Source organism: Sinocyclocheilus rhinocerous, unplaced genomic scaffold (assembly GCF_001515625.1).
Source record: "Sinocyclocheilus rhinocerous isolate Xijiao unplaced genomic scaffold, SAMN03320098_v1.1 scaffold562, whole genome shotgun sequence".
Lineage (NCBI taxonomy): Eukaryota > Metazoa > Chordata > Actinopteri > Cypriniformes > Cyprinidae > Sinocyclocheilus > Sinocyclocheilus rhinocerous.
Window position 1 is genome coordinate 775,234 of NW_015641608.1, and position 11,593 is coordinate 786,826.

The following is an 11,593-nucleotide window of genomic DNA, read 5'->3' on the forward strand; positions in this document are numbered from 1 at the left end:
GTACAACTAAATTAGAACTTGAGAAACCTGGAATGCAAAACAAATAATAATAGAAAATAATAAAAAATAGAAACAACTGAAATATTCTGTATTAGGTGGCTGATATTACAAGGTACATAATTATGTTCTATTATATATAAAGTAAAGATTTATAAATAAATAAGGTATTTAGTATATTATTTGAAACCTCAGTCTTGTTTGTGTTGTCTTTCCATCAGAAATTGCCGCACAGTCCGAGTCGAGTGAAATCCGTCAGGACTGGAAGCCGCCTTTCCTTAGCAATGAGGAGTTCACACAGTTGATGCTGGAGGTGAGGACTTACTCATACATACACATTTGCCTAATCCCCCTACTTATGTGTATTGATATTCTTCATTTGCTTTATTTTTTTAGGCTCTAGATGGCTTCTTTTTGGCCATCATGACAGACGGAAACATAATCTACGTCTCAGAAAGTGTCACGTCTTTATTAGAACATCTACCTGTGAGTATGAACACACTGCATTTTTTTAAACAAAATTACAGTAAAATTAGTCAAATATTATTACAATTTAAAATAACAGTTTCTGTTCTATATATATTTTAAAATGTGTTTATTCCTGAGATAGCAAAGCTGAATTTTTAGCAGCTATTACTCCAAATCATTCTAATATGCTGATTTGGTGCTCGTGAAACATTTTTTATTATTATCAATGCTGAAAAAGGTAATACATTTTTTTTTTTTCAGGATTCTTTGCTAAAATGAAAATTCCAAAGAACTTTTGACATATTTTGGAACATAATGAATGCTTTACTGTCACGTTTGACTAATTTAATGCATTGTTGATGAATAAAAAATTGATATCTTAAAAAAAAAAAAAAAAATCATACTAACCCAAAACTTTTGAATGGTTGTGTTACTTTTTAGAAAAATAGCTCAAAATAACTTCATGTGAAATGTTAGGTTTCTAAATTCATCAGCGACTAAAAATATTAAAGCAAATATTGAATCTAATAATTAATTTGATGACATTGCTAAACTACTATTTGTGTACTCCTAACCTCTTAACCTAACCACACTGACAGCAATTTGCAGATACAAAGCAACCAAAAATAATTCATTTTCAATGAGAGTGGATTGGGCTTCAGCGACCGCTGACTAAGCGACAGCCATATTCAAATGAGCAGTATCACAATTCTGATATGAATACAGTGTTTGATATTGCATCCATGCATTTGTTACCACAACAACTCTGCAGCCACTAGATATTCATGTGAACAGTTTTACTGTGTAAGTATGAGAGATACTGACAGTGTCTGTTGTTGTGTTTTCAGTCTGATCTTGTGGATCAGAATCTGTTGAATTTCCTTCCACTGGGTGAGCACTCAGAGGTGTATAAAGCTCTATCCACACACATGCTGGAGGGAGAGACCCTCACCCCAGACTACCTAAAAAGTAAGAATCCCTCTCAAACATGCTGTTTTTACACCTTTATCATCTCATCATGACCAAAAAATTCTTCTGGTCTGTCTCTCTCTTTGTTATTGTCTCATTTCTTTGAGCACAGATCACTAGACAAGAGCTCATTAATGCTGTTTTCTTGTTTTTGTTTTGTTTGCTTCCCTGCAGCAAAGAACCAGTTAGAGTTCTGTTGCCACATGCTCCGGGGCACGATCGACCCGAAAGAGCCGCCCGTTTATGAGTATGTCAAGTTCATCGGAAACTTTAAGTCCCTCAACACTGGTGAGTGTCAGAACGAGTGCCTGCAGCATCAGCCGAGTCTTTCATATGGATCCATTTATTGAATTACCCAGCCAAGTGCTTGATTGCTTGTGCTTCTTATGAGAGTAGATGGAGCAAGGATCATTATTTGAATAGGAAGTGTTGCGAAAAGCCAGTGTGCCAAAGAAACAGGCTTCTGACCCAGATTTTGAGATGGAAAGTTGACCATTTGTGGCCATTTGACAGCCATCAGTACATATAATTGTATATTGTTATATGTACTGAGCACCTGTGTTTACACTTTTCAGGGGAATCGACCTACAAATAGACTTAATTATACAGTAGTTGATGAGGGAGTATTTAAACCTTTAAATAATATAGAATAATATATACAATAAATACAGGAATGATTAATGCTGTCAGTGAATTTATCAACAATAAAGATTAGATGAGATGAAAAAGTCACCGTGATGATAATTAAACCATTTTAATTAAAATAGATAATACATTAGGATACTCATTACATTCTATTTCAGGAGTTCAGGTTAATAAATCCTTTGTATGCTTGAAAAGTTAACTAATAATTGTTTAATGGTGGAAAAGTTCAATTTGTCATAGTTTGATACATTTTCATCCTTTTGCAAAACTATTTTTAATACTATTTTTGTAGATTATTTATGATCCTTCTAATTCGCTGATTTGATGCTCAAGATGCTTAATACATTTATTATTATTATCAGTGTTGAAAACGGTTTTTATTTATTTATTTATTTTTTTTTCATTTTGTTAACATTATTAACATTTTTTTTGTATAAATATAAACGTGTTTACTGTCACTTTTGACCAGTTTAAAGGTAGTATTAATTATTAAAAAAAAAAAAAAAAAGACAAAAACCAGACCCAATTTTTTGAATGGTAATTTAACTTGTATTGCTTGACAGGTATTGCTTTAAATTAATTCCTCTAAATAATAATAAAAAGAACAATGATCATATTTAATTTTCAATTATTATTATTATTAATATCAGTGAGTGTAAAATGGTCTAAAAATGAATGAAAGAATGAACATGACATTGAACAAGATAGACTAAATGTCACATTTTTTTCAACATTCAACATTTTTGTCAAAAGACAAGCTATGTCTTAAAATCAACACTGCAGAAATGTACTGTTTTCGATACAAAAAGAGTTTCTTATACCTGAATTAATATTTAGTATTTGACGTTTCCTCGCAGGTGCTGCCCCCTAGTGGTAGGCTAAAGAAAATAAGCTTATTGCTTATTTTCTCTCAAAACACTTCCATTCATGAAGATTTGCTTGTCTATTCCTCTGTAGTGCCTAACTCAACACGTAACTGCTTTGAGGGAGTGATCCAGCGATCGCTGAGGCCAATGTTCGAAGACCGAGTGTGTTTCATAGCAACTGTGAGGTTAGCCAAGCCTCAGTTTATCAAGGTAGGTTGAGCCAAAGCCGACTTGGCACCTTCTCATTGGTCCTGTGACTTCTAACATTTGCCTGACAGACAGTGACAACCTCAGTGAGATCTGTTGTGTACATATTCATCATGACACGGGGTGAATGTATTTGTGTGGGCGTGTTGATAGACACTGTACATGTTTGTGCAAGAATTGCCTTTGTTTTTGAACACACTGATAAATGACCAGCATGCATAACACTCAGTGTGAGAAGTAGGTCACTTGGTTTCTGTTCTCGTTTTTTGTCTGCTAGATGTGCTTATAAGAAAGAACGCTCTTGTTTATAACCTCTGTTCCACAGGAAATGTGTACTGTGGAGGAGCCCAATGAGGAATTCACCTCCAGACACAGTTTAGAATGGAAATTCCTCTTCTTGGACCACAGGTACAAACTTCATCTGTTCTCACGACTGTTTTTGTGAGCTCATCGTCAAGCACACACACATCACCTTCCCTCTCCAGGAAAACTAAAGAGTACCTCTGCTAGTTAGTTTCACTTAGGCCCGGATATTATCTGTCTCAGGTGATCGGATCACTAGAGGTCAGACGAGATTTTACTCTGGATAGAATGTGTCACCTGTGACCTCTTGCGATTGGATTTCAAGGAGAGGATCTCTTGATTTCATGGCTGTACTGATACATCACTATGTCAGTGTGGTACTACTACTACTACTACTACTAAGAGACGAGGAAAGAAAGACAGAAAGAAAGAAAAGGAACAGAAGAATAAAACAAGCAGCAGAAGTAGAAAATAATTAGGACTAAAGTTGGAAAAATAGATAGCAAGGAACAAATCATTCGTTGTAAAAAAGAAAACTGTGCTTAAATAAACATTGAATTGGGTTCTTAAAATGATAAAAGTTTTTTTTAAGTGTACTTGCAGAATATTAATGAAATTAAAGACCACTTAAGTGTACATAAAGTACACTTTCAAAATGTGTACTTTATAATAGTAAAATTAAAAGCTTTACTTTAAAATATATTACAAAGCATCATGATTTAATAATCTTTTGCCATGCTTACTTATGTTGATGTGTTTACTAACGTACTAAAGCACATTTTAAGTACTTGTTTATAATTTTAACTATAGTGTTACTTGATATTACATTACAAGTGAATATATTTTAAGTGTTTTAAACTAAATTGCAGCGTTTTCATTACAGTTGTGTAATTACAAATATAATTAATAAATATGATTAATATTAGTTAACACATGCCATACAAGTTTCAACAGAAATAACATTCAAATATATTTTAGTTTACCATAAATGCCTGTCAGTCCATTCAGCAGTACAGTTTAACCGTTTAACATTTTTTAGTTTATGCCAAGCTGTGAAATATCTTATGGGGTACAAATTGTAAGTATAAAATGTTTTTAAAAACAAATCCGGTCACGCTTTATTTTAAGGTCCAGTTTCCTCTATTAACAAACCATTAACTACGATGTTTGCCTCAATAAACTCCTAATTTGCTGCTGCTTAATAGTTAGTAAGGTAGTTGTTAAGTTTAGGTATTGGGTAGGATTAGAGATGTAGAATATGGTCATGCAGAATATGTGCTTTATAAGTACTAATAAACAGCCAATATGTTAATAATAGGCATGCTAGTAAGCAACTAGTTACTAGTGAGAATTGGTCCCTATACTAAAGTGTTACCACAAATCCTAATCCAGTAGTCACAAACAAATTGAAAAGTCATGGGGGACTAGAATATTGTTGTGGACAATGGGGAGCCTTGGAGTTAAAAAATAACTGAGAACCACTGTCTTAATGTCACTTCTTTACAGTACCTTCTACCTTGTTTTCGAGAAGTCCTGCACTTCAAGCTGTGTGAGCCTGTGACAGTCACAATACACTCCCCTTGAGACTTCTCAGGTTTTGAAGACGTTTGTTGTTCTGGCTTGCACTTTGTTAGCACTAGCATGACTCGGAGTAATCAATAGCTCACGTTCAGCCCACAGGCTCAAAGGCTTATACATTTGGAATAACATGAACATAATTTTCTCTATAAAAACATAATGCCATTATGCTTGGAAAGGTTTTTACTGAATTTAGATGAGTTGTTTTGGAAGAATAGCTGCTGGCGCTGGTGCTACTCTATATTTAGTTAAAATCTCGGATTCGGTTTAATCGGCACAGATGCTGGATATTAAAGTGATTGAATAAGATTTTCCACATTATCAGTTGTTTAGCAGAAGCTAGTGGCGCTTCAGATCTTTTTATGCTGTTTTTATCCCAAAACATTTTCATATGACTCAAGGAATGCCTGAAAATCTGTTCCAAGACCTCAGTCTTTGCAAAAAAAAAAAAATGACATTGAGTCATTTTAAAAAAGTAAATTGTTTAAAATAATAGATGGTCTGAATTAAAAAATGTAGAACTTTTTTTTTTTTTTAAGGTAAGTGGTTGCAAACAGTTTATTTTAGCTACATTCAAAAAATGTTTTGAAAGTTAGTCAACTAAATTTGTTTATTTAAATGTAGCTAAAATAAATTGATTGCAACTACTTACCTTAAAAAAATGTAGTAAATTCAATGAATCATTTTTTCAGTGATGCTGCAGAAGTTTTGAATTCAGTTCAGTTGAGTTTTCTTCTATAAAAACATTATTTCTAGTCATTAAGTAAACTTTTTTTCCCCCTAAAAGAAGATAATGGTTATGCTTTTTTTAAATGGGGTGTCAATTTAATCACACACAAAAAAGAAATCGGTCTAAAATCAATAAATCAATCAAAATCAATAAACTATAACATTTAAAACTCGAACATTTGCAACAAAACAATTTGCAACAAAAATGCATTTAAATGAAAATTAATAACTTGATTAACTTGGTGGGAAAATCACCATGTGCACATTTGAACAGCTTCTTTGAAGTCTGAGCTTTGACCTTGAAAATACTTTTTTTAAACAATAATTCATCATGTTTGTGACATTTGATAACAGGATCTATAGTATTCATTAAGAACGGTATTAATTAAATGTAGTTTGTTTCGCTTTTAGCACACTAGTTAGACTTTGCACTAATGCTTAACCTGGAAAAAATTAAATAAATAAATAACAATATTTGCCATAGAAGTATTATACTGGATAAAGGGCACACAGGTTTTTTCAGACACTTGACAAATTCAAATAATTTTGTAGTAGTTTTTTGTATTGTTGAAATGTGCAAAACGTTACGTAACAAACGGTTAGATTATAGAAATATGCCTTTTATATATTTTCTTGACCATTTGAATTCTTTTTCTTGACTCAAATCAGTGGATATATTTGTCACCATATTTTTTTAGAATGACCCCACTGAATACACGTATGCAGATGATGTGAAGTTGCGTTGTTGTATTTTGCAGGGCACCCCCCATCATTGGCTACCTACCCTTCGAGGTTCTGGGTACTTCAGGGTACGACTACTATCATGTGGATGACCTGGAGACTCTGGCCAAGTGCCATGAACACTGTGAGTTCATCTACTGTTTGTGTGCGCTCGTGTCTCCCCACTTTTAAAAATGGACAACGGTTTGAAATTTATGAATGAGTGGCACTGTTTTGAGTTTTGACTTTGTAATAATAAGATATCTCTCTCTCTGCAGTGATGCAGTATGGTAAGGGGAAGTCGTGCTATTACCGTTTCCTGACTAAAGGTCAGCAGTGGATCTGGCTTCAGACTCACTACTATATCACCTACCACCAGTGGAACTCACGGCCGGAGTTCATCGTCTGCACACACACTGTGGTCAGGTGAGAGTTTCAGAACATGAAACATCTGAACTACTAACAAGAAAGAAACAGCTGCCATCTTCTGCCAGTGGTTTTACACTGAATCCTAGCAGGCACAGAATAATAAAGCATAAAGCAGGATGTGGTGCTTCTGTTTATAGAGAATTTCTTAGGTTTATTTATTTATTTATATAAATGATGTTTTCTTTTTGTCTCAGCTATGCTGAAGTGAGGGCTGAACAGCGCAGGGAACTGGGCATTGAGGAATCACCTCCTGAGATCTCAGCAGACAAGGTGAGACATTACTGAATTCAGTTCTGAATCCCCATTTAGCCTTTATTATAACAGGCAAGTATTCTTTTATTTACACAAAAAAAAATCTTTATACATTTGATTTAATATTATACTACTAATAGTATTTTAAAATAGCTTATTTTTATGATTTATTTTAATGTGTAATAAGTGTAATATTTATTCCTATAGATTTAAAACATTTATTTTGTTATTAAAAGATTATATCATTTATTCAATTCTGAATTCCCAATCATCCTACAAATATAACAGACAAATATGTAAAATATCATTAAGTAAATTGATTTAAACTAATGTATATTTATTTTTTCATCTTGATATTACATTTATTTATTTATTTTTAAATATTTAATATAATATATAAGTGGTGCACAGCAGGTGCGTATGCACAACCAAAATTTTAAATGCACTTTGTAAATAAGTTCAGACCATTCATTTGTGTACTAACATGGTTGACAGCTGTTAATGCACAATCAGCATTTCAGATCAACTGTGATACTGTATAAGATTTCCATTCAAACTGAAAGCATAAATCTAGGCTATGTGCTGCGGGTTCTGCAGCAAAATGCAAAACTGACATTTCATTCACTGACACGCTCCACTCGGAAGCGCTAAACCCGGCAGTGCATATACTTACTTGCCAGCAACCCACCCAAATAAAATTAGGTTAGGTTTGAAAATGATGAAATTTCCTAAAACTAAATAAATAAATAAAAATAATACAGTAAAATAATTGTATTTTTATATAATACTCCCTTTTTATTTTAAAATATAATAGTATTATCACACTTTATTATTTTATTTTAAAAACTAAATAAATAAAGTGCAATAATATTATTACTATTATTCATTTTTTTTGTTATATTTAATGGGTCACACTGTTTACACAAATTCAAATTCTTTTATAATTCAAATTTATCATTCAAAAAAAACATTTATATTTTATTATATATGTATTTTATGTATTTTCTCAATATATGTATTTTTCAACATTTATTCAATATATTAATTTGATAAATTAAATATATTTATTTATAATTTATATAATTATGTTAGATTAATAAACCTTTCAATTAACCTTTTTTTTTTTTTAAAGAATGCCCCTCCCCAAATAATTTTCTATGGTAATAATCAATGATGTTCCACAGATGCTGTTGTGATAAATCTTAACTTGCACTGAACCCAGAACAAACCATTAATCCCTCTCTGTTTCACTCTGCTCAGTCTCAGGACTCCGGCTCTGAGTCCCAGTTGAACACCTCCAGCCTGAAGGAGGCGCTAGAGCGATTCGATCACAGCCGCACACCCTCCGCTTCATCACGGAGCTCCCGAAAGTCCTCCTCACACACCGCCGTCTCGGACCCTACGTGTACGTAATAATTTCAGTAATAACAGGCTCAGATTTTCACAGTTAACAGTTTTAAAATTAACTGTGAGATTTTCTCAGTTAACAGTTTATCAGAAAATCAGATTTTCACAGTTAACGGTTTTATTTAATGATAATATGATCATTACACGTATTAAAATCACATTTTTGGTTTATTCAAATATATTTAAGAATCTGAATATTAGATATTGTACAGCAGGGATCCTCAAATCTGGCCCACAAGATCCACTTTCCTGCAGAGTTTAGCTCTAACCCTAATCAAACACCTCAGCGTGCTAATCAATGTCTTCACGATCATTAGAAAATCACAGGTAGGTGAGTTTGATCATAGTTGAAGCTAAACTCTGCAGCGCATTGGCCCTCCAGGGCAAGATTTGAGGAACCCTGTTCTACAGTCTACATCCAGTTTACATCTTACCTATCTATTATCATTACATTTTAAAATATATTTATATAAAATGCTGTTGCAAAGAATCATGTGACCTTGAAGAGCATTTTGCAGAATCATTTTACATCTGAAGACCTGTATTGTTCTGGTAACTTTAACCCCTGAGGCCTCCTGAAAGTATTTTACCTGGTGCTGTTCATTGTTTTGTAGCCGGTGCTGCAGTTTTCCACGCAGATGGATGCGATGCAACATCTTAAGGAGCAACTAGAACAGCGCACACGCATGATTGAGGCCAACATCCAGAGACAACAAGACGAACTGCGGCAAATCCAGGATGAGCTGCAGAGGGTGCAAGGCCAGGGCTTACAGGTGAGAGCGCCCCTTAGCTTTTGATTAAAGATGCACTCCCTGCCTCAAATTGACACACTTTTGTTTGGCTATGTAGATGTTCTTGCAGCCTGGAGGTGGTGGTCTCAACCTCGGCTCAGTGCAGCTGACGCAGGGATCATCCGTGCAGCCAGGGGGCGCTCTGTCCATGCAGGGGGCGGTGGTGCCGGCAGGGAGCCTGCAAAGCGGCCTGCAATCCACACCCACAGCGACACAACACACTGTCACTCAGCAGGCACCGCCACAACAACAGAACCTTCTCAGAGATCAGAGCTCCACTCTAACTCAGGTGAGACAGTGAGCTATGAACACATTTGAAAAACAGCAACAGACATAGCAATAAAGTCTACTAGGAATTCAAATTTATTTATAGACCTGAATAAGTTTCTATTAAATTTTATGTTCAGTTTATTTAAAATAAATATGTAATATAATTTGATTTTAAAAAATCACGTTTATTCCCTCATATTACTTAATGACAGGAAATCCCTTCTGATTATAGTGCTGCATTAAAAGATTATTGTCAATAACTAAAACAAAAATATTTAAAAAAATAAAAGATATAAAATAAAATATAAATATTTTATGAAAAATTTACTGAAAATGAAATGGTATTTAAAAATGTTGCCTTGACAACTAACCGAAATAAGTTACTCTAATCCTAAATAAGTAAAAGTAATCAAACCTAAACAGTAAAGTATAAAAAAATCATGAAATCTAATAAAGCTAATAAAAAAAACTAAATCAAAAAGTAAAGTATTAATAAAAACTATAATAGTATATAAATAATACCAAAATAACACTTCTACATTACTGTTTAGAGGAGTGAAAATGTGCATTTTTGCTGAATATTCAGCCTTATAAATCCAAAACTGGTCTGTAAATAACATCTGTGGTACGTTCATATACAAAAAAAGATAAAACATCCTTCTATTAAATGTAAAAGTATATAAATACCATATATATATATATATATATATATATATATACAGTGCTGCTTGAAAGTTTGTGGGCCATTTAGAATTGTCTATATTTCTGCATAAATATAACCCAAAAAATCATCAGATTTTCATGCATGTCCTGAAAGTTGACAAAGACAACCCAATCAAACAAATGAGATGAAAATATACAAACAAATGAGATCTCTGAGGACCTCAGAACAAGAGTTGGTGTTGCTCATCAGGCTAGAAAAGATTTCAAAGCATCTCTAAAGAGTTTGGACTCCACCAATCAGTCAGACAGATTGTGTACAAATGGAGGAAATTCAAGACCACTGTTAACCTCAGGAGTGCTCCACCAACAAAGAACACTCTAAAAGCAAGACGTGTAAAAGTCCACTAGGTTTCAAAGGACTGCAGGCTAACTTCTAAGCAACTAAAGGCCTTTCTCACATTGGCTAATGTTAATGTTTATGAGCCCATCATCAGGTGAACACTGAACAACCATGGTGTGCATGGCAGAGTCGCAAGAAGAAAGCCACTGCTCTCCAAAAAGAACATTGCTGCCCATCTGCAGTTTGCTAAAGATCATGTGGACAAGCCAGAGGAATACTGGAGAAATGTTTTGTGGATGGATGAGACCAAAATAGAACATTTTGGTTTAAATGAGCAGCGTTATGTTTGGAGAAAGAAAACACTGCATTCCAGCATAAGAACCTTATCCCATCTGTGAAACATGGTGGTGGTAGTATCATGGTTTGGGCCTGTTTTGCTGCATCTGGTCCAGGATGGCTTGCCATCATTGATGGAACAATGAATTCTGAATTATACCAGCAAATTCTGAAGGAAAATGTCAGGACATCTGTCCCGAGAACTGAATCTGAAGAGAAAGTGGGTCATGCAGCAAGACAACGACCCCAAGCACACAAGTCGTTCTAACAAAGAATGGTTAAAGAAGAACAAAGTTAATGTTGTGGAATGACTAAGTCAAATTCCGGACCTTAATCCAATTGAAATTTTGTGGAAGGAACTGAAGCAAGTAGTTTATAGGAGGAAACCCACCAACACCAACAAGTGGTTCTGTACTGAGGAATGGTCTAAAACTCCTTCAAGATGTTGTGCAGGACTGATCAGCAGTTACAAGAAACGTTACTTGCAATTATTGCTGCAAAAGGGGTCAAACCAGATACTGAAAGCAAAGATACACATACTTTTGCCACTCACAAATATTTAACACCGGATCATTTTTCTCAATAAATAAATGACAAAGTATATATTTATGTCTTCTTTGTTT

General features: G+C 34.0%; 1 protein-coding gene across 1 annotated transcript in view; it reads left to right on the forward strand.

Moving 5' to 3' along the window:
• Positions 1-11,593, forward strand: part of LOC107755212 (circadian locomoter output cycles protein kaput-like) — a 52,085-nt gene that overhangs the window by 32,014 nt on the left and 8,478 nt on the right. Inside the window, exons 7-19 of the mRNA XM_016571930.1 lie at positions 219-310; positions 394-483; positions 1,314-1,434; positions 1,609-1,722; positions 3,037-3,155; positions 3,478-3,560; positions 6,521-6,627; positions 6,761-6,908; positions 7,106-7,181; positions 8,424-8,572; positions 9,089-9,122; positions 9,185-9,343; positions 9,420-9,650. Of these exons, the coding sequence (XP_016427416.1) occupies positions 219-310; positions 394-483; positions 1,314-1,434; positions 1,609-1,722; positions 3,037-3,155; positions 3,478-3,560; positions 6,521-6,627; positions 6,761-6,908; positions 7,106-7,181; positions 8,424-8,572; positions 9,089-9,122; positions 9,185-9,343; positions 9,420-9,650 (1,523 nt within the window). The remainder of the gene's footprint in view (positions 1-218; positions 311-393; positions 484-1,313; positions 1,435-1,608; positions 1,723-3,036; positions 3,156-3,477; positions 3,561-6,520; positions 6,628-6,760; positions 6,909-7,105; positions 7,182-8,423; positions 8,573-9,088; positions 9,123-9,184; positions 9,344-9,419; positions 9,651-11,593) is intronic.